Source organism: Gigantopelta aegis, chromosome 6 (assembly GCF_016097555.1).
Source record: "Gigantopelta aegis isolate Gae_Host chromosome 6, Gae_host_genome, whole genome shotgun sequence".
NCBI lineage: Eukaryota > Metazoa > Mollusca > Gastropoda > Neomphalida > Peltospiridae > Gigantopelta > Gigantopelta aegis.
This window is the reverse complement of record NC_054704.1, coordinates 74703901-74723416: the sequence shown is the minus strand read 5'-3', so window position 1 is coordinate 74723416 and position 19516 is coordinate 74703901. Positions and strand designations below refer to the sequence as shown.

At 37.3% G+C, this 19516-nt stretch overlaps 1 protein-coding gene across 2 annotated transcripts; it reads left to right on the top strand.

The window, feature by feature from the left end:
* The first annotated feature begins 3115 nt into the window (after positions 1–3115).
* LOC121373967 lies at positions 3116–18939 on the top strand. 2 transcript variants are annotated; one of them, XM_041500826.1, is made up of 4 exons: positions 3116–3242; positions 9604–11535; positions 16066–16102; positions 17057–18939. In XM_041500826.1, exons 2-3 carry the CDS (start codon positions 9612–9614, stop codon positions 16089–16091), a joined length of 1950 nt encoding a protein of 649 aa, XP_041356760.1. In that variant the 5' UTR covers positions 3116–3242; positions 9604–9611; the 3' UTR covers positions 16092–16102; positions 17057–18939. The 2 variants fall into 2 exon arrangements, with proteins under 2 accessions (XP_041356760.1, XP_041356759.1); XM_041500825.1 differs by lacking the exons at positions 16066–16102; positions 17057–18939 and having other exon boundaries at positions 9604–11661.
* The last annotated feature ends 577 nt before the right edge of the window (positions 18940–19516 follow it).

Genomic DNA, 19516 nt, shown 5'->3' with positions numbered 1-19516 from the left:
TGACTATTGAAATGCTTATGTCATAATGAACAGTATCAATATTACTGAATGTACGTTGTGCTAAACATGTACGTAATAATGTGCGTACCGTAATGGTGTGCACTTTATAATGTAATTACCGTTTGGTTATGTATTTACCGTTCAGTCTTCGACATTGTTTACACATGTAATTTTGCGTATTTGGTTCACATACTAAGTAATAGTACTACATATCAATTAATATTCATGTACAACAACCCACACGTTTATCTATCTACTAAATAAAGAATCTAACACCTCTACAATAATAATAAATAATAATAAATAATAAATCATATTTCCAACCTCCCTAAATGCGGCAATATCTAATAATAACGTATATTAAACACACTGTATTTAAAGGCGACATCATCTACATAACTAAGTTTCTTTAACATTTGTATTTTATAAATGTTATTCATAAAACATTTGCCCGCCATTTTAAATGTGCTAAATATAGGGAAGCAACTCTCCCTGCACATTAAGAAAAGTATTGACTTACAGTTATCTGCGTTATCTTTTTATGCACCCTTTGGCTTTTAGTCACCCAATGCTGCATGCTAACCTGCTTTGTAACATAGCTGCATCTGCGCAATAATTATGACTAACTCCTATTATGAGATATGCTCAACCATCTACATGTATTAAAAACAATAAAGAAAAAAAAAAAGAAAAAAAAGAAAAAAGAAAGATAGACCGAACTAAAAACTCGCGGCTGGTTAACTATTATCTATGTCTGTAAACGGACCGCGTATTCGACATTGTCGCGATGATCTAAATTTAGACAGGATGTGGATGTAGAACTGTATTTACGTGCCCCTATCCAATTAAGGTTCAGGCACGCCCACCCCGGGTCTAGCCTCTGACTTCGCCAGGGGTCAGTCCCGGGGTGGGAGGGGGTTGGGGGTTCAGTTGATATTATGGGGAAATTTTGAAATTTAGATGGTAAGACCTTAAGTCCAAATACCTAATGGGGGACGATTAATTACTTTAATTATTATACCTAAAGCACCGATAAAAGAAAAAGTCTATTACTGGGTATTGTGTTAATTTAATATTTTAGTTGGTGCATTTTACTTTTCCAGTCAGGCCAGTCCAAAACAGTAGAGAATTATTAAAATTCTCATAAATCAATATATATATATATATATATATATATATATATATATATATATATATATAATAATTAATATAATACTTTATTTATTACTAAATAATTAGGCCCTGGAGGACAAAGGTTAACAAAGGGGGGAGCATCGCGCCCAATCCGGTTTGCGATCCAACAAACGGGTAAGCGCAGAGTGCTGGTCCGGATTTCCACGGGGCAGGCGTGCCGGGGGGGGAGGGGGGGGGAGGCCTCCTACCAGGCAAACTATCGGTCAAAACCGCCAACGCCCTAACGCTCCCAAAACTGCACCCTACCACGGCGTCCCCCCCCCCCCGCCCGTCCACCCCCACGCCGTGGTAGGGTGCTTATTTGGGTGCGATAGGGCGTTGGCGGTTTTGACCGATAGGGATGCCTGTTAGGAGGCCTCCCCCCCCCCCGGAACGCCCCCCCCATGGAAATCCGGACTGACCGGAATGGGCCTCCCGCCTGTTGGAGCGCCGGATTGGCCAGTGGCGCTGTGTTCCCCCCTTTGCGAATCCTTTACCCTCCAGGGCTAATTTTAAATTAAAAAAAAATATATATACATATAAATAATATTATCAATTAAACAATTATAGTATATATTTCTTTTGAACTGCCCGACTGAAAATGTAATTATATTTTTGCACCTACTAATTACATAATAAAAGAATAGAATGATATAGGTTTTTTTAAATTATGGTGCTACTATAATTAATATATTAAATAATATATAATAATGATAGATCCCAAATTGTTTTAATTGTTTGATTCTTTTTTAAGTGGTCATACCACACTATTAAAAATTACCCCCTGCATTTTTTTTCACACACTCCCCCCCCCCCCCCCCCCCCCCCGCCCCGGAGTCAGTCACTGGCGAAGTCAGAGGCTGAATCCGGGGTGGGCGTGCCTGAACCCTAGTGGATAGGGGCACGTAAAATGAGTTGCCTGTCCTGTCAATCGTTAGACGAATGCCCTGAGTATCAGCCCGGTCTTATTTTTTTAAATTAACTGCTGCTGATTAAGTTAATACCTGGTAAAACTTGTTTGTATAAAACAAAAAGTTGGGTAACATTTATATAAAATATAGTAGTCTAAAAATGCTAAGAGGAAATTAGTACAAATCCTAAATTTTAATGTTAAAAACATGCAACAATAATAAATATAACAACACTATATCAATAAGTTAAAAGGACAGTATGGAAGCTGTCGCCTATGCGACCGCTACCTTCCTGTCTTCTAATTCATACATTCATACACTATACACACACTATCATATTTAAAACAATTTAATACCATCACCTGGAACGTCGGGTGGGAGGCGGAGACACTGCCAGGTATCCCCGGCATGGGCGGATCCAAGGGGGGGGACCAGGGGGACGCGTCCCCCCAAAAAATTGTTCAAGTGCCCTCAAAATGTCCAAGTGCCCTTTTTGTTTGTAGAATTTTTTTTTTTTTAAGTAAACAATAATTATATTGTAGATAAATGAAATCAAGATTTTCGTGTACATGCGCAAGCTTGCAGATATGTGTCTGTGTTATTGAGTCTCAATGGGGCCCCATTGAGGTTCTAACGCGAGTGACGCCAATTTACTTCATTATTGCTAGTATATTATGACGTAGACCTGTAGGAATTCATATTAATTGTAAATATCAAAACTTGTAGTAAGGTGCCCTTTTGACGAGTCAATGTGCCCTTCTTTTTTGGTCCCCCCCTAAAAATATTTCCTGGATCCGCCCATGCCCGGGTCCTTAACCCATCGAGCCATTATAAATACACGCACACTCTAACACACGGATTTTTTTCAACCTTTTTCACTTTCCACTAGCGCGCGGACGCGCTAGTAGACACTTTCCTACCCACACACACACTCTACCACTCAGTGCGCTAGCAGAAACTTTCTTTCACCGCATACACTCGATCACATTTCCCAGTAAGACGTGTTGTTTCGCTGGTGCACACAGCACGTGCTTTCGTGTGCTCGACTTGGGGATCCTTCATTTCGTTGTTTTTGTCAACGAGGATCGTTACGTGTGCGGACGCGCTAGGATATATACCATCGTGGTGTTTTCTAGTCTCCGTTGGATTCCTTTTTAGGTTCGTAACTAAAACTAACCATAGCGCTTACCGGTTGTTGTTAATAACCTAATTATATTTATCCACCATGCGTATAATATATATTGTATTATAAAATCTTATTATTGTATTTAATTAAGCAGTTATATATCTAATTATTATACGATTATTCTTTATCTGGCCGCCATTAACCTCGGCAGCGCCAGCTGGTCCCAACACCTCCTACCATACCGTGTCCAGCTAAATGCCTATTCCCGTAGCTTTAATATATATTACAATTGCTTTATTTATATGATCATTTACTTTTTGGGGGGATTAAACATACATATTAGACAGGAACTGGCACACTAAATCAGCCACTGTTTTTAACACTTATGTCACGTAACGTATTTGATACGGTTGGGAACTAGTTAAACCGCTAGGCTATATTTGTTCTGAAACTTCGTAGTCGTTAGGTTTTTAGGTGTTTAATTATTATTTTTTTAATGTTAAAGCGATTGACAGCGGGAAAAAATCCACAAAAAATGATCTAAATTTAGACAAAGGGACTGGTTTTAACATACTGGTTTTAACACTTAAGTTACGTTAAACGTAAAGGTTGGGAAACAGTTAAACCGGTCGGCTATTTTCGTATTGAACTTCGTTGGATGTTGTATGCTTCTTTTTTTTTCTATCTCTTTTCTGACACCAGTTTGTTTGGTATTGTGCAATAAATTGAATTGAAATTTAATTGAATTAGCCGTTACGTTTTTTATGTATTAAAAAAAACACAAATGTAAAATCGATTGACATCGGAAATATTTTGCGTCAACCATGAACCACACAGATTTTATTTAAAAGTATTTTAGGTAAATGTTGCGTCAAATACGCAGGATTCCTGCGTCATGTGAAACCCTGCAAAAATGTCTGTGGGATTATTCCCTTGGACATCTCCCGTCCTTAATGGCTCGGGCGCTACGTGCCTTCCATCTTTTATATGCACCATCCCACAGATAGGAGAGCACATACCACGGATTTTGATATACCAGTCGTGGTGCACTGGGTGCACAGGAACCTTTTAATAACAAATCCGGCCTTTTTTTTTAAATTACTCAATTTGGTCACCTACATATAATTAAAACAAGCTACACGATTCCGCCAACCGATTTCTCTAGATGATATTTTCCCCATAAATTTATTTAATGTAGAAATGGAAAGAAAAATGGTGGGGTGGAGTGTTCTGATGGAGAGTAATTGCGATTTCTATTGCAGAGTATTGTCATAGTGGCAAACTTGGTATATTCAAGTTAAACAGGAATCGTAATAGAACACTGAAGCATGAATGGCACTAATTATACTTTAAACATTAAACCTGCTAAGAAGGATAAATAAACATTAACTAAAACCTGCCAACATCATCAATCAGCTGAACCAGCTAATAAATGGGATGCATGGAGAATATAGTTCAATCTGATTAAAATTAGCTCTACTGGTCTCACCAGTAGATCTAACAGCATTGCATCGACTCCCGTGTCCAAGTGACATTCCATCTATAAATAACAATTTAAATATCGACCAATTACACTTCGCCTTTTATAACGTTATTCGGGAACATACAAATTCTAAAAATACTGGTCGAGACTATAAAAAGGTTAATTTTGCTGTATTTATTCATATTTCAAATGCGCAAAATTGCAAGGGGCAATAAAACTCAAGAATACATATGTTTTATACCAGTAACGCTGAGACCACTTCCGGGTTCCCCTCTAAATTAATGTAATGTTTCACCCACCCCACCGCGACGTGATTTTACCAGCATTATAATACATGTAATAATAATAATAATAATAATAATAATAGTGTTTTATTATTATTATTAATTATTATTATTGTTATTGTTATTATTATTATTATTATTATTATTAGCCTACTACTACCTTTTTGGGTGGAGTGGTAGTATTTTAACTGGGGTGGGGGATGGGGGTGGGGTGGGGGGGGATGTTCTATAAAATGAATGTTTAACGACACCCCAGCACGAAAAATACATCGGCTATTGGGTGTCAAACTATGGTAATGCAAACAAATAAAGTGATGATAACATCAATATAAAAATTCAAGATTTAAATAAAAACAGTGTAAAGAACTGTGCAAAAATACAAATATCACAGGTAGGTACTGACTTTTATTCAAAATTTTAATTGTATCTCGAAGAAAACAAGGGGATTTGTGCTGTATTGGCCATTCTCAAAGAGAATGTTACACCCTTGCATCATAGTGAGGTTACAGCACGCGCAGGAGGGGGGTGGGGGGGGGGGTTCTATAAAAATGCAAGATTAACGTGCATGCACACACGCATAAACGACAGGCTGAACTTGTCCTTGAACGTAGAACTGGATTCAACTGGGTTAAGTAATAATTAAGCCAACCCTTGGACGGCAAAACATGTGACAGTAGGCCCCTATACTTTTTTTTTTTTTTTTTTTTTTTTTTTTTTTTTTTTTTTACGCTGTACATTAAACCGAATGACCACTTTGCGAATCAGTCAAAATAATTTGCAAACGTTTAACGAAAAACGACTGGCTGGTCGTATGCCACATTTGTGACGCTGGAAAACATGTTATCCGTTTTCGAACCAAGCATTATATCTAGACTCTCTCTTCTGTTAAATTCCATGCACACGCGCCTGATAATAATAATAATAATAATAATTATAATAATAAATGGTGAGTTCATGTTTCGACTGTTTATTATTTTATTTCAGCGTATTCGCAGTTATTTTCGTCATGAAATAATATATATATTTTTTATTATTTTATTATATAGCCGGCCCTCATATGCCAAGTCTCTATACACGGCGGTCGTTTATATAAAATTTGGAAATACATTATACGGTTGTCGTATATACAGCCTCATCACTACGAGTCTGTTTTGTCGTATTTTTATGACTTTTCACAAGAAGACTTCCAAATTTTAAAAATGAAGCGTGTCATGGAATTCCCTCGATCGTAGTTCAATTAAAATGTTTTGGATCATACAATAACTAGGTTTGGTATTCCAAATGAATGCAATTTCCATTTATAATCCTTACTTAGAGAAATAAGGCCCACTAAATCCGTGATTGAGCGCCTTTAATATTAAGGGCGAATCCGATCTACCAACAACGATAAGCAGTATAATACGTAACAAACATACCAGAAGCTTCTTAAACTATTACGGCATAAAGAAACAGTAGGCAATTAAAACCTATAACAATCCAATATCCACTTAGATGCATACGTAACCGATTTGAGTAGAGTCCCATGTAAACCGGGTACAGCTCAGATCCACACACACATCTGACTGGGAAATAAACGATGGACCCACAGTGACTCATTTCTTGTTCTTGTTTTTAGGTAAGCCATTTTAACTACTTGTATTTGATGTGATTATATTTATATATGTTTGCTTCAATATTATGTTCTTACATTAGACATTAGAATACTTATTTGAATCTAATATTTATTTAAAACCATAGAGTCTTGTAATAAACATGGTACACGAATAACATTTATAAAATACAAATGATAAAAAAACTTAGTTATGTAGATGATGTCGCCTTTAAATATAAATGTTTAATATACGTTATTATTAGATATTACCGCATTTAGGGAGGTCGGAAATATGATTTATTACTGTAGAGGTGTTTGATTCTTTATTTAGTAGATAGATAAACGTGTGGGTTGTTGTACATGAATATTGATTGAAATGTAGTACTATTACTTAGTATGTGAATCAAATACGCAAAATTACATGTGTAAACAATGTTGAATACCGAACGGTAAATACTTAACCAAACGGTAATTACATTACAAAACGCAAATAAGTGCACACCATTACGGCACTCACATTATTACGTACATGTTTAGCACAAAGTGTATTCAGTTATATATATACTGTCCATTATGACATATGACATATGCATAACACACACATTTACATAAAGGCACGGACACTAAAGGGACATACCCTAGTTTTTAAACACTAAGGCATATTTTTTACTATTAGAGCCATTTATGATAACTGAAATCATACTTTACTTAGATTTTATTGTTAATATTATCCACGACAGTGGTTCAAATCCCGTCAAAGTTGGCTCACACATTCATTCATCTTTCTCATCTACCACCCTCTGCCTATCATTCTCATTATTTTAATATATCAAAAAACCTTTCCAATTTCTCCCACGATTTCAATCTGTTTCAACCTTTCTGTCAATTTCCTCCGACTCTGTCTTCTGACCTGTCCACACCATCGCCTACCTGTCTCAACTTCCTCCACGGGTGCAGTCTCTGTGTATATCCCTGCACCCACCTGGCATCTCGTCCTCTGTCGCTAATAAAGCTGGTCTGACCCACGGCACTAACTAACGATCGCCGGTAGTTGGGGTGCATAGTAGGTGGTTACAAGAGCCTCTTAACAATGCCAGAAGTAACTACTGAACACTCCCAGAAGTGGTCAGACTAAGCCCACAGCTAAAAGCTGACGAGGAACAGGTGTGTGGCACAGATAGCCACAAGAGACAAGTACCTGTCGCGGTTGGAGAGACAAGGACTGTGATGTGGAGGTGGACAGCGAAAGAAGTTGAAAGATAAGAGTTGCCAGATCGGGAAGAAATGAGATGGAATTCAAAGGAGAGAAAGGAAAGGGGGCACTGGGATAAATAAATAAATAAATAAATAAATAAATATATATATATATATATATATATATATATATATATATATATATATATATATATATATTATCCATTTCCGTACATTCGAAGTGTTTTTGGTGATCCTGGCGTTTTTACTATCACAAAATGCATTTCTCATATTTTTAAAAACGCGCGTGCGTCTGAGAAGTAACAGTTATGGAGTCGAGTTTTAGTATATTTTTAGAGGATATGTCATCATTTCAAAGTCACAAACTCATGTTTAACTCAATTGTAACTTTATCCAAATGTGTTAAAGGTTTGTAGATTAACTAAACTTAGTGTGCATTTTCATGGGCTGAAAGTAGGGTATGTCCCTTTAACTAATACATTTAACAACTCCTTTCTGCTACAGAAAGATTTAATGATCTAGACGCAATGTATACACTTCTCGCATGTTAGTACAATAATATACAGTCACCTCTTGTTCTTGTTTTTAGGTCGACTCCTATTTGCTCCCTAGCTACATCCCCCAGAATTAGCTCGAAAGCAAAGTAGAAATCCTAAAACCAGATTGTTAAACCACTCGGTTATACAAAACACAATGGTTCAAAGTAATCATAGTTATAGTAGGAATACAGGGTATCGTTTGACGGTTAGGATTTTGTGAAGAATCGTTCTATCTCTCTCTCTCTCTCTCTCTCTCTCTCTCTCTCTCTCTCTCTCTCTCTCTCTCTCTCTCTCTCTCTCTCTCTCTGTGTGTCAGAGTGTGTGTGTGTGTGAGAAAGCAGGCAGTCGGGCAAGCAAAAATCACACAAAAACCCCACAGACATACAAGTACACAAAAAACCCCAGTAAAATAACTGTTGACATCCAATGCTCTAGTGGTGTCGTTAAACGAAACAAACTAACTTTTCATTAGAATTATTGTAATTAATCGTATTATTAAATGCGTTACAGGATGTCTAAACTGAAATAGAATTTTTCACGTGAGACAAAAGTATCTTTTTCCCAATGTTTTTTAACTTGCATTATTTTATCATATTATGTTTTATGACTTACCTCTTTAGACTATTTATATTTATGTTTTCAATTAACGAAGTTTTCCTGTGATAAAATGATTGCTTTTTAAATGATTTAAGTTATACAGTCACACGATACTACTGACTGAAGAACATAATTAATAAAACAATTTTAATACTTTTTCTTTCTTTCTCTTTTTTTTATCTCTCTATTACTGCTGTTTCCTTAATGGCATTAATATTTCAGGGAAGAGATGTAGCCCAGTGGGATAGTGCTCGCCTGATACGCTGTGCACGAGGAAATGGTCGCAAGCCACATTACGACAAATGTAGCGGGTTTCCTCTAATCACTACGTGTCAGAATTACCAAATGTTTGGCATTAGCCGATGATTAATTAAACAATGTGCTCTAATGGTGTCGTTTACATAAAACAAACTAAATTTGATAAGCTGTCGGTCTAGGATCGACCCTGGTCGGTGGACCCGTTGGACTATTTCTCGCTTCAGTCAGTGCACCACGACTGGTATATCAAAGGCCGTGGTATGTGCTATCCTGTCTGTGGGTTGATGCATATATAAAATATCCCTTGCTACTAACTGAGACATGGAGGGTTTCCTCTCCAAGAGTATATGCACCATCGAATAGCTGATGATTAATAATCCTATGTGCTCTAATGGTGTCGAACTAACGTTTTCTTTAATATTTCAGGTTGGAAAATGTTTCTTTGTGGGAGGATCAGCCGCCTGTCCTTTCTTCTGATCATATTCATCATCTTCATATTCCTCTTGGAAATCAAGTTCTTTTCCCCTTCGAGGTCACAGACTCACGTGGTGTTCAATAGGAGAAATCACGTGACGTCCACACCTGATCACCAGTCTCGTGGTCTCCTAGTGGACACAGCTTCTTGCAAGATACCCGACGTTGACCCATTTGACAAATCCATCCTGCATCTCATCCGAAGACGTGGAAAAATTCTTTGCGTTGGGAAGCCTTCCATAACTTTCGAGGAAGGCTCAGTGCTCAGGCTGAACTGGACAGTGATAAATGAATATTACAAAGGAGATTTCAAATATTGCAAGTATCAACCGATCATCAGAGGACCCAAGGGGAACGATTTTTACTTCACTTACGGTCCGTTCAAGAAATCCTTCTCTTCGGACGTGCAAGCGAAACACGAATTTATTCGAGTGTATTGTTACAGCAAGTCGGGCGGGAAGATCTACACGAACTTCCATTCTATAGTCATTCCAAAACCTGAGGTTGAAGAACAATGTGACACGAGGTTTCGTCGTTATTTGAAGCGACACCAGCCAAAAGAAAAGTTAAACGTGATGATGATTGGTGTTGATTCCGTATCACGCTTAAACTTAATGCGGCAGATGCCAAGAACAAGAGAGTTTCTCCTCAGAAATCTTAGCGCTGTCGAAATGCTTGGCTACACGAAAGTAGCAGATAATACGTTTGTGAACATTGTCCCCATGACCACTGGGAAGTACGTGGAAGAACTGCCGTGGAACGAAACAATGGTAAAAACGCCATTTGACAAATATGACTTCATCTGGAAAGAGTTCTCTAAAAATGGTTTCAAAACGTTGTACGCGGAGGACGCCCCAAAAATCGCAATGTTTCAATACGGTAAGGCGGGGTTCCACACGCCTCCCGCTGATTTCTATAACAGGGTGTTCAGCGTTGCCATGGAGAAGCACAAATCGGTGTGGAATCACAACCACCACTGCGTTGGTGACAGAATGGAGTCGGATATTGTTTTAAAATACGTGCGAGACTTTGCAGTGCAGAATACCCACAAAGCCACCTTTGCGTTCGCTTTTATTACCCGACCTTCTCACGATTACGCCAACGATGCCGGAATTGCAGACGATCCGCACTTCCGGTTTCTGAACACACTAAGGGACGATGGTATACTTAAAAACACTGTTTTGATTTACTACAGTGACCATGGTAACCGATACGGCAGAATACGTAATACGTTTATAGGCAAACTCGAAGAAAGACTTCCTTTTTTATTTCTTGTTTTTCCACGGTGGTTTCTAATCAAATACAAGGAAATAGCTAGGAACCTTCAAGTTAATTCAAAACGACTGTCTACACCTTTTGATGTATATGAAACTTTAAAAGATATACTCTACTTTACCGGTAACTTCCCAAAGAGAGACAGGGGTGAAAGAGGAATCAGTTTATTGAGAGAGATCCCAAAGGAACGATCGTGTTTTGATGCGTCCATCATGCCGCATTGGTGTATGTGTTTCTCCAGGAAGAAATTATCAAACACTTCCACGATAGCAGTAGAGGCTGCATATTCGCTTTTGTTACACCTCAACAAGATCTTGTACGACTACAGATACAAATGTGCACCGCTTGAAATATTCAGTATTATAGATGTCACAGTTATGATGCCCAATAATAATGGTTTTCATTTTGAACAAAGTCTAAATGACGTCATCAACAGAACAGTTCACTATGGTAACAGGACAGACGCATTTTCCCTTTATCAGCTGACTGTTGTAAGTAAACCTGGCGGTGGTATGTTTGAGAGCACCGTCAAATATGATGAGAGAACAGCCCGCTATTCCGTCGATGGTGACGTCAGTCGGATAAACGTTTTCGGAGACCAGTCTAAATGTATGGACCGTTTTCATTTGAAAAAGTATTGTTTTTGCCATTCAAATACATAGATATTTATTTTGTATTCTTAATATGTAAAGTCGTAAAGGTTTTGTAAACTTCAAAGTCAATAAATAATCCAAATATGAAAACTAATTAGTTTTGTCGAGTAAATGAAGAAACAGAAATTCACTTTTTATATGTACACATCAGAAACCGTTAAGTACCACCAATCCCCCCCACCTCTTCCCCACTAGATGTGTTATATTGGTATTATCAAATGGATTCATAATACTATTTATTATTCCAATATAAAATCGAAAATTTGTGTACAAATCTGCTAGCTTCAGACTACCAACTGTCACGATGGAGTTGGCCAACTCGCCGATCTCTTGATTTCTACGACTGTCCAGTTGCTAGTCTGAGCGGTCTTACCTACACCTACGACCAATTAGTTGTCAATCTGAGCGCACCTATCGTAAGTCCGGAGTTGCAAAAATTATAACGCAACCATCGAGTTTGCCAATTTCGTCATGATAGTTGATATTCTGACCCTAGCATAAGACTCCCGACGACGGGTGCGCTCAGATTAGCCACTAATTGATCGTAAAAGTCGTATACTTCGAAATTCGTCTTGTGAACGCACTCAGACTAACAACTGTATAGCCGTAGAAGTCGTGACAGCAAGAAGTTGGTAAACTTTGTCGTCGAAGTTGGTAGTCTGAGCCTAACATTATATAATGTCTAATCCTAAAGTGCATGTAAAACGATCCCTTGCAGCTAATGGACAAATATAACGAGTTTCCCCATAGACATAGATATCAGAATTACTAAATGTTTGAAATCCACTCAGTAACGATGGTCAATAAATCAATGTGTTCTAGTTGTGTCGTTGAACAAAACAAACTTTAACTTTTCTTTGTAGTAATATTATTCTGAACAAGTTAACAAATTTATTATTTTACTTATTTTAATATTTAAGGCAAAAAAGATAATAATTAAGATTTTGTTTTCTACCAATTACGAGTAAAACCTCAAACCTAAATGTATTTCCTGTCAGTGTTTGCAGACTAGTTTGTTGTTGAAAACTATGCTAGTTTCCCAGCATTTTATACTCATCTGACCATGTTTACCAACAGAGCTACAGTTCTCACTAGTGCAAGGCGCATATAAAGTGAATTTTCTTAGAAAGAACCAAACACTTTCTATGTCCGATTCGGACCACAGTTCTCACTAACCCGTGTAACTTCCTACTTTGCTTCCCACTGGGAACAAACCGCAAAGCAGTGATGACATAACACGAGGAAACTATGACATAACCGCGTATATTCTTTTTTGAATAACAACATTCATACTTCCCATTATATTACCCCATGTTGATGCAATATTGCTTTGTGGTATTGTCGCAGCGGGAACGATGGGTCACGTACAGAGCAGACAGTGCTGTACTGTAACTGCAACATGGGACCGCAGACATTTCCTGTATTTATTTAATATAAAATGTAGTTCTCAAACAACGTTTGTTAAAACAGCCATCTTGTAGTTTGGAAATACACCACTGACTTTGTCGTGATGAATTGCATCAGTTTTACGTTCGTAGTGTCAGTTGGTATGTATTAATTTCATTTACACTAATAGTCTTTACTAGGTAGGCAGGTAACTAGTTTAACGTGCTCATATACCGCTAGGGTTTCGAACACGCTAGTCTTTACTAACGTCAGGGCGGGATTTAGCTCAGTCGATTGAGTGCTCGCTTGATGTGGTTGCGTCCCAGGATCGAACCACCCCGGTGGATTCATTCAGCTGACTGTGTTTTTTCTCGTTACAACCAGTGCACCACAACTGGACAAAGGCCGATGTATGTGCTTTCCTGTCTGTGGGAAAGTGCATACAAAATACCTCTTGCTGCATTATGAAAAATGTAGCGGGTTTCCTCTTAGAGTCAGAATTACTAAATATTTGATATCCAGTAGCCGATAATTAACTAATCAATGTGCTCCAGTGGTGTCGTTAAGTTAAAAAACAACAACGTTTACTAACGTCAAAACATTCTAGAAATATGGTAGATGTAGTTCTGTCCCAAGTCAGGCCAAGTATATATGTATGTATGTATGTATGTATCTATCTATCTATGTGTGTGTGTGCGTGTGTGTGCGTGTGTGCGTATGTATGTATGTATGTATGTGTGTGTATTCTCTCTCCCTGTGTGTGTGTGTGTGTGTGTGTGTGTATTCTCTCTCCCTCTGTGTGTTCTCGCTTCCTGTGTGTGTGTGTGTATTCTCTCTCCCTGTGCGCGCGCGCGTGTGTGTGTGTACGTACGCGCGCGCGCTAATCTTTAGGTAGCTAAACAGCTCACCCATTTTCCTGTTGACTGACCCGTGTGAGTCGCTGCTTTTTATTTGAAGTAGATGTATTATAGGGACTGACTTGGGTTTGTTGCCATTGTAACACATTTCTAACAGCCGTTTTAACAACTAAATTACACGTTAAATACATTTGTTTTTGTTTAGAATATCAGTGTTTCTATGTATTCAATGCGATTCTGGTCGTCCTAATGTTTGTAGTAACTGAAACTTCATGTATATAGCTTCATATGTACGAAATTATTACGAAGTTAAATCTAGGCTTAGCGTCTAGAAACATTCAGGATATATATATATATATATATATATATATATATATATATATATATATATATATATATATATATATATATATACTGATATTCTAAGCAAGAAAATGCTAAGAAGTTGAATCTAGTCTTGACTTCTAGAAACATTCAGGCGAGATATATAGAGATATTGATATTTTAAGCAAGAAAATGCTAAAAAGTAGAATCTAGTCTCGACTTCTAGAAACATTCAGGCGAGATATATAGAGATATTGATATTTTATGCAAGAAAATGCTAAGAAGTTGAATCTAGTCTCGACTTCTAGAAACATTCAGGCGAGATATATAGAGACATTCATATTTTAAGCAAGAAAATGCTAAGAAGTTGAATCTAGTCTCGACTTCTAGAAACATTCAGGCGAGATATATAGAGATATTGATATTTTATGCAAGAAAATGCTAAGAAGTTGAATCTAGTCTCGACTTCTAGAAACATTCAGGCGAGATATATAGAGACATTCATATTTTAAGCAAGAAAATGCTAAGAAGTTGAATCTAGTCTCGACTTCTAGAAACATTCAGGCGAGATATATACAATGTAGATATATTGATATTTTAAGCAAGAAAATGTTAGGAAGTTGAATCTAGTCTTGACTTCTAGAAACATTCAGGCGAGATATATAGAGATATTGATATTCTAAGCAAGACAATGTTAGGAAGTTGAATCTAGTCTTCACTTCTAGAAACATTCAGGCGAGATATATAGATGTATTGATATTCTTAACAAGACAATGTTAGGAAGTTGAATCTAATCTTGACGGGGTGGGACATAGCTCAGTGGTACAGCGCTGGCTTGATGCGTGGTCGGTCTGGGATCGATCCCCGTTGGTGGGCCCATTGAGCTATTTCTCGTTCCAGCCAGTGCACCACGACTGGTATATCAACGGCCGTGGTATGTGTTATCCTGTATGTGGGATGGTTCATATGAAAGATCCCTTGCTGCTAATCGAAAAGAGTAGCCCATGAAGTGGTGACAGCGGGTTTCCTCTCTCAATATCTGTGTGGTACTTAACCATATATCCGACGCCATATAACCGTAAACAAAATGTGTTGAGTGCGTCGTTTCCTTCCTTAATTCCTAATCTTGACTTCTAGAAACATTCAGGCGAGATATATAAAGATATTGATATTCTAACCAAGAAAATGTTAGGAAGTTGGATCTAGTCTTGATTTCTAGAAACATTCAGGCGAGATATATAGAGATATTGATATTCTAACCAAGAAAATGTTAGGAAGTTGGATCTAGTCTTGATTTCTAGAAACATTCAGGCGAGATATATAAAGATATTGATATTCTAAGCAAGAAAATGCATTTCATAAGTAATTTCAGTCATTAAAATAATCTGTTACTATAACAACAAGCAAAGCCGGTTTAAGCGCGGGACCCGTAGCACGTGCTATATGTGCTACTAGGATAAGCAGGCTCTAACAGCAAGTTCGGGACAGTCGTTTTAAGTAAGATTAGTATTGTCACACATACTGTAAGCTGTTCTAGCAGCAGTGGTTGTAGGGTTTGGCTTGCTTACTGGCGCATAATTAGCGTTCGAATTAAGCACTGGTCTATTTGTCCTGACACATGGAAATTGCTTGGATAAGCAAATTATACTATAATGGTTATCCATTGGACAAGTAAAATTCTACAAAACGATTTCAATTGAGCATTGGAAAATATCTCGCTTAAACTTGAACAAAACAACCCAATTATCTGGCAAGTAAAATATTGGTGGACAAATAAATTTCTAGACGTATCGTCAACGTCCCTAACTGCGTTATGCTTCAAATTCCGTTCACTTTGTTTTCTCGTGCACGGTTAGCGCAATCAACATCCGATTTGTTGTCATTGGCATGTCGTTCATTTATGATTTTTTTCTTTTCAGTTCAGGAACATTTTTATAAACAATGAAGTTGAGAAAAGTAAGTATGTAAATACAAAACTTTACAAAGCCCTAAAACCATTAATTTTACTAAGTCGTTTTTGTTTATTCCTTAAAATTACCGATATCAGGTCCACATGTCTCGTAGAAATTGACTTAATATAGAGATAGATGAATTAACATTCGGTGCGTGTCACATGACCTCACACGTGCCAGATCAACAAGGCCATATTTTTTAATTTTTACGATTTTTAAGACCCCTGTTGTTAGAATTTGTTTTCATTTATTATATTCGATCTGCAAAATGTATGCTACATTTGTGTGCCTCTATTGTAGTGAATAGTATTGATAATCCATTCATAACAGTTGTAAATAATTTGGAGTATATAATTGTGTTAATTTATAATCAATTCATTAAATTTTTTATATTTTACAAACTATTCGCAGGTATGAACGTAATGCCTATCAGTACTGACATCAAGTGTGAGCGATGTGTGTTGATAAAACGCGGACCGGACCAGAACGCTTGACAAATTGAATTTTTCCTTTAAATTTTTAAAAATAAATTAAGTGTTCGGCAACTGTGCATAATTAAGAAACATATATTTTTTCATGTAGTTGCCTTAAAAATGGAAAATGACGAACCGCACATGCGCAGTACGATAGCGTAGCTCAGTGGTACAGCGCTTGCCTGATGCACGGTCGATCAAGGATCGATTCCCGTCGCTGGACCCATTAGGCTATTTCTCGTTCCACTCAGTGCTCCACATCTGGTGTAACAAAGGCCGTGGTATGTGCTATCCTGTCTATGGGATGGTGCATATAAAAATCCCTTGCTGCTAATCGAAATAGAGTATCCCATGACGTGGCGACAGCGGGTTTTCTCTCTCAATATCTGTGTGGTCCTTAACCATATGTCCGACGCCATATAACCGTAAATAAAATGTGTTGAGTGCGTCGTTAAATAAAACATTTCCTTCCTTCCTTCTTTCAGCGGTTTTAGTGCTAGCAGCAGTTGCAACAGGTCATCACCATGGACACCGTCATGGATAACTCCGCAGTTGGCGTTGTTTAGTATCTATATATATATATTATAGTTACTCGGTTACTGCGAGAGTGCACTTTTATCGATGTTTGGTATGACGTTTTGCTTATTTTTCATATGGAGTTTTGACATTTTTACTGATTAAAGTCAAAATGAAGACAGGGTGCGGATAAGACTGAAAACAATGAAATACAGATCAAGAATATTGTTTGTTAAACGATCACATTTAGTTTTGTTTTGGTGCAAGGCCGTAAGAAATGATAAGACCGATATTTAATTTAAGGGAGAAAAACAAAACAAAACCATATTGCAATTTGTCGTTAATTTAGTCTAAGAGATATATGGTTTTAATCAAAATATTAGGTAAGGAAGGTTTGATGAGTCTACTTTATGTAAAGAGTGGTGCTGATTCCAAATATAGCAGTCTTATTGACCCCACTTAAAACACAATTGCCATTTTGACATCTCTCTTCTTTTTTTTACCAAAAAGAGCCAAAATCAGACATTTGTTAAATGAGTAGTCTGGTGTTACCATATTGTATCTAATAAGCCTCTATACATTTTGTAATACTAGTTTGTGTTCTAGATCGTGCCAAGAACCACACTCTCATCAATGAGGTCAATTCTGATTAAAGCCATGTACCTCTTGGAGTAATTCTGCTTGAAATGTCACTATACACTGCTTCAAACTGTCCCAGAATGCATGAAAAAAAAATAATAATCCACCAAAACAACAAAAACCAAAACCAAAACAACAAAAACGAACAACCCCAAACAACAACATATATTTAAAGAAGAAAAAACATATTGGTTGGGATCATTATCTCTCATCCTCCAGGCATTGTAGTCAAAATAAGCCTTACCAATAATTTTGAGCTTCCTGGCCTGTGTTTGTTTTAAAATAAAATTTGAAATAAAAAGGCATATTAAAATTAAAATTTGTTTTGTTTAACAACAACACTTGAGCATATTGATTTATTAATCATCTGCTATTGGATGTCGGACATCTGGTAACCCGCTACCTTTTTTCATTAGTAGCAAGGCATCTTTTATGTGCACCCACCGACGGGGATCGATCCCAGACCGACCGCGCATTTACTTATTTGTTGTAATTAGCATACGTTTGACAGATATAAATACTAATTAAACATGTTCTTTAGGGCATATACCACCAAGTCATATCTCACAGACGAAAATATTAACACATGGAATCAGTGTGCTCTAGTGGGGTCGTTAAACAAAACATACTTTATATTAACACGTGGCTGTAACTACTACACGCAGCATTTATATACTACGTCAATATATACTACGACCAGTAGAAATGGGGAAGGGGTTAAGTTGCTAATTTCAATAATATAGTAGGGTCGATTAGCACATTGGGCTATTTCTTGTTCCAGCCAGTGCACCACGACTGGTGCATCAAATGCAGCGGTATGTGCTATCCTGTCTATGGATGGTGCATATAAAAGATTCCTTGCTACTAATGGAAACACGTAGCAGGTTTACTCTCTATGTGTCAAAATTACGAAATGTTTGACATCCAATAGCCGATGATGAATTAATCAATGTGTTCTAGTGGTGTCGTTAAACTAAATAAACTTTATCTTTACTTAATTCAGTAGGAACGTGTACGTTTCAAGCACAGTAGTACTTAGCTGTTACACTGATACTAGTTGAAAGGATCACTTCAAACTACCAGCTGGTGAGATGCTATTTGGTGTGGGGCGGGATTTAGTTCAGTCGGCTAAGTGCTCGCTTGAGGTGCTTGCGTCACAGGATCGAACCACCTCGATGGATCCAATCAACTGATTGAGATTTTTCTCTCGTTCCAACCAGTACAACACAACTGGTCAAAGGCCGTGGTATGTGCTTTCATGTCTGTGGGAAAGTGCACATAAAAGGTCCCTTGTTGCTAATGAAAACGATGTAGTGGGTTTCCTCAGTAAAACTATACTAGTATGTCAGAATTACCAAATGTGTTACGATGATTACTTAATCAATGTGATCCAGTGATGTCTTTAAACAAAACAAATTTTAACTTTTTCAAAATGCGAGCTGGACGACATGATATCTTGTGTACTGTTACATATAACGTCCACAAACAGTATTGATGGGGCGGATCCAGAAACTATTTTTAGGGGGAACTACGGGGAATGGGCACAAGGACCAACTCGTTAAAGGAAAGAAATGTTTTATTTAACGACGCACCAACTCGTTAAATGGACAACTCAATAGAAATTAAAGGAACACTATGGCATATGTTTGACTATTACAGCCGTTTTTGATAACTGACATCATACTTTACTTAGATTGTATGGTTTAGATTATGAATTTCCGTACATTCGAAGTGCTTTTGGTCATCCTGGTGTTTTTAATATCACAAAATGCATTTCTCATATTTTTAAA

What these genes read in the sequence shown, in the direction of transcription:
- LOC121373967 (XM_041500825.1), top strand. Translation starts at nt 9,612, where the DNA reads ATGTTTCTTTGTGGGAGGATCAGCCGCCTGTCCTTTCTTCTGATCATA.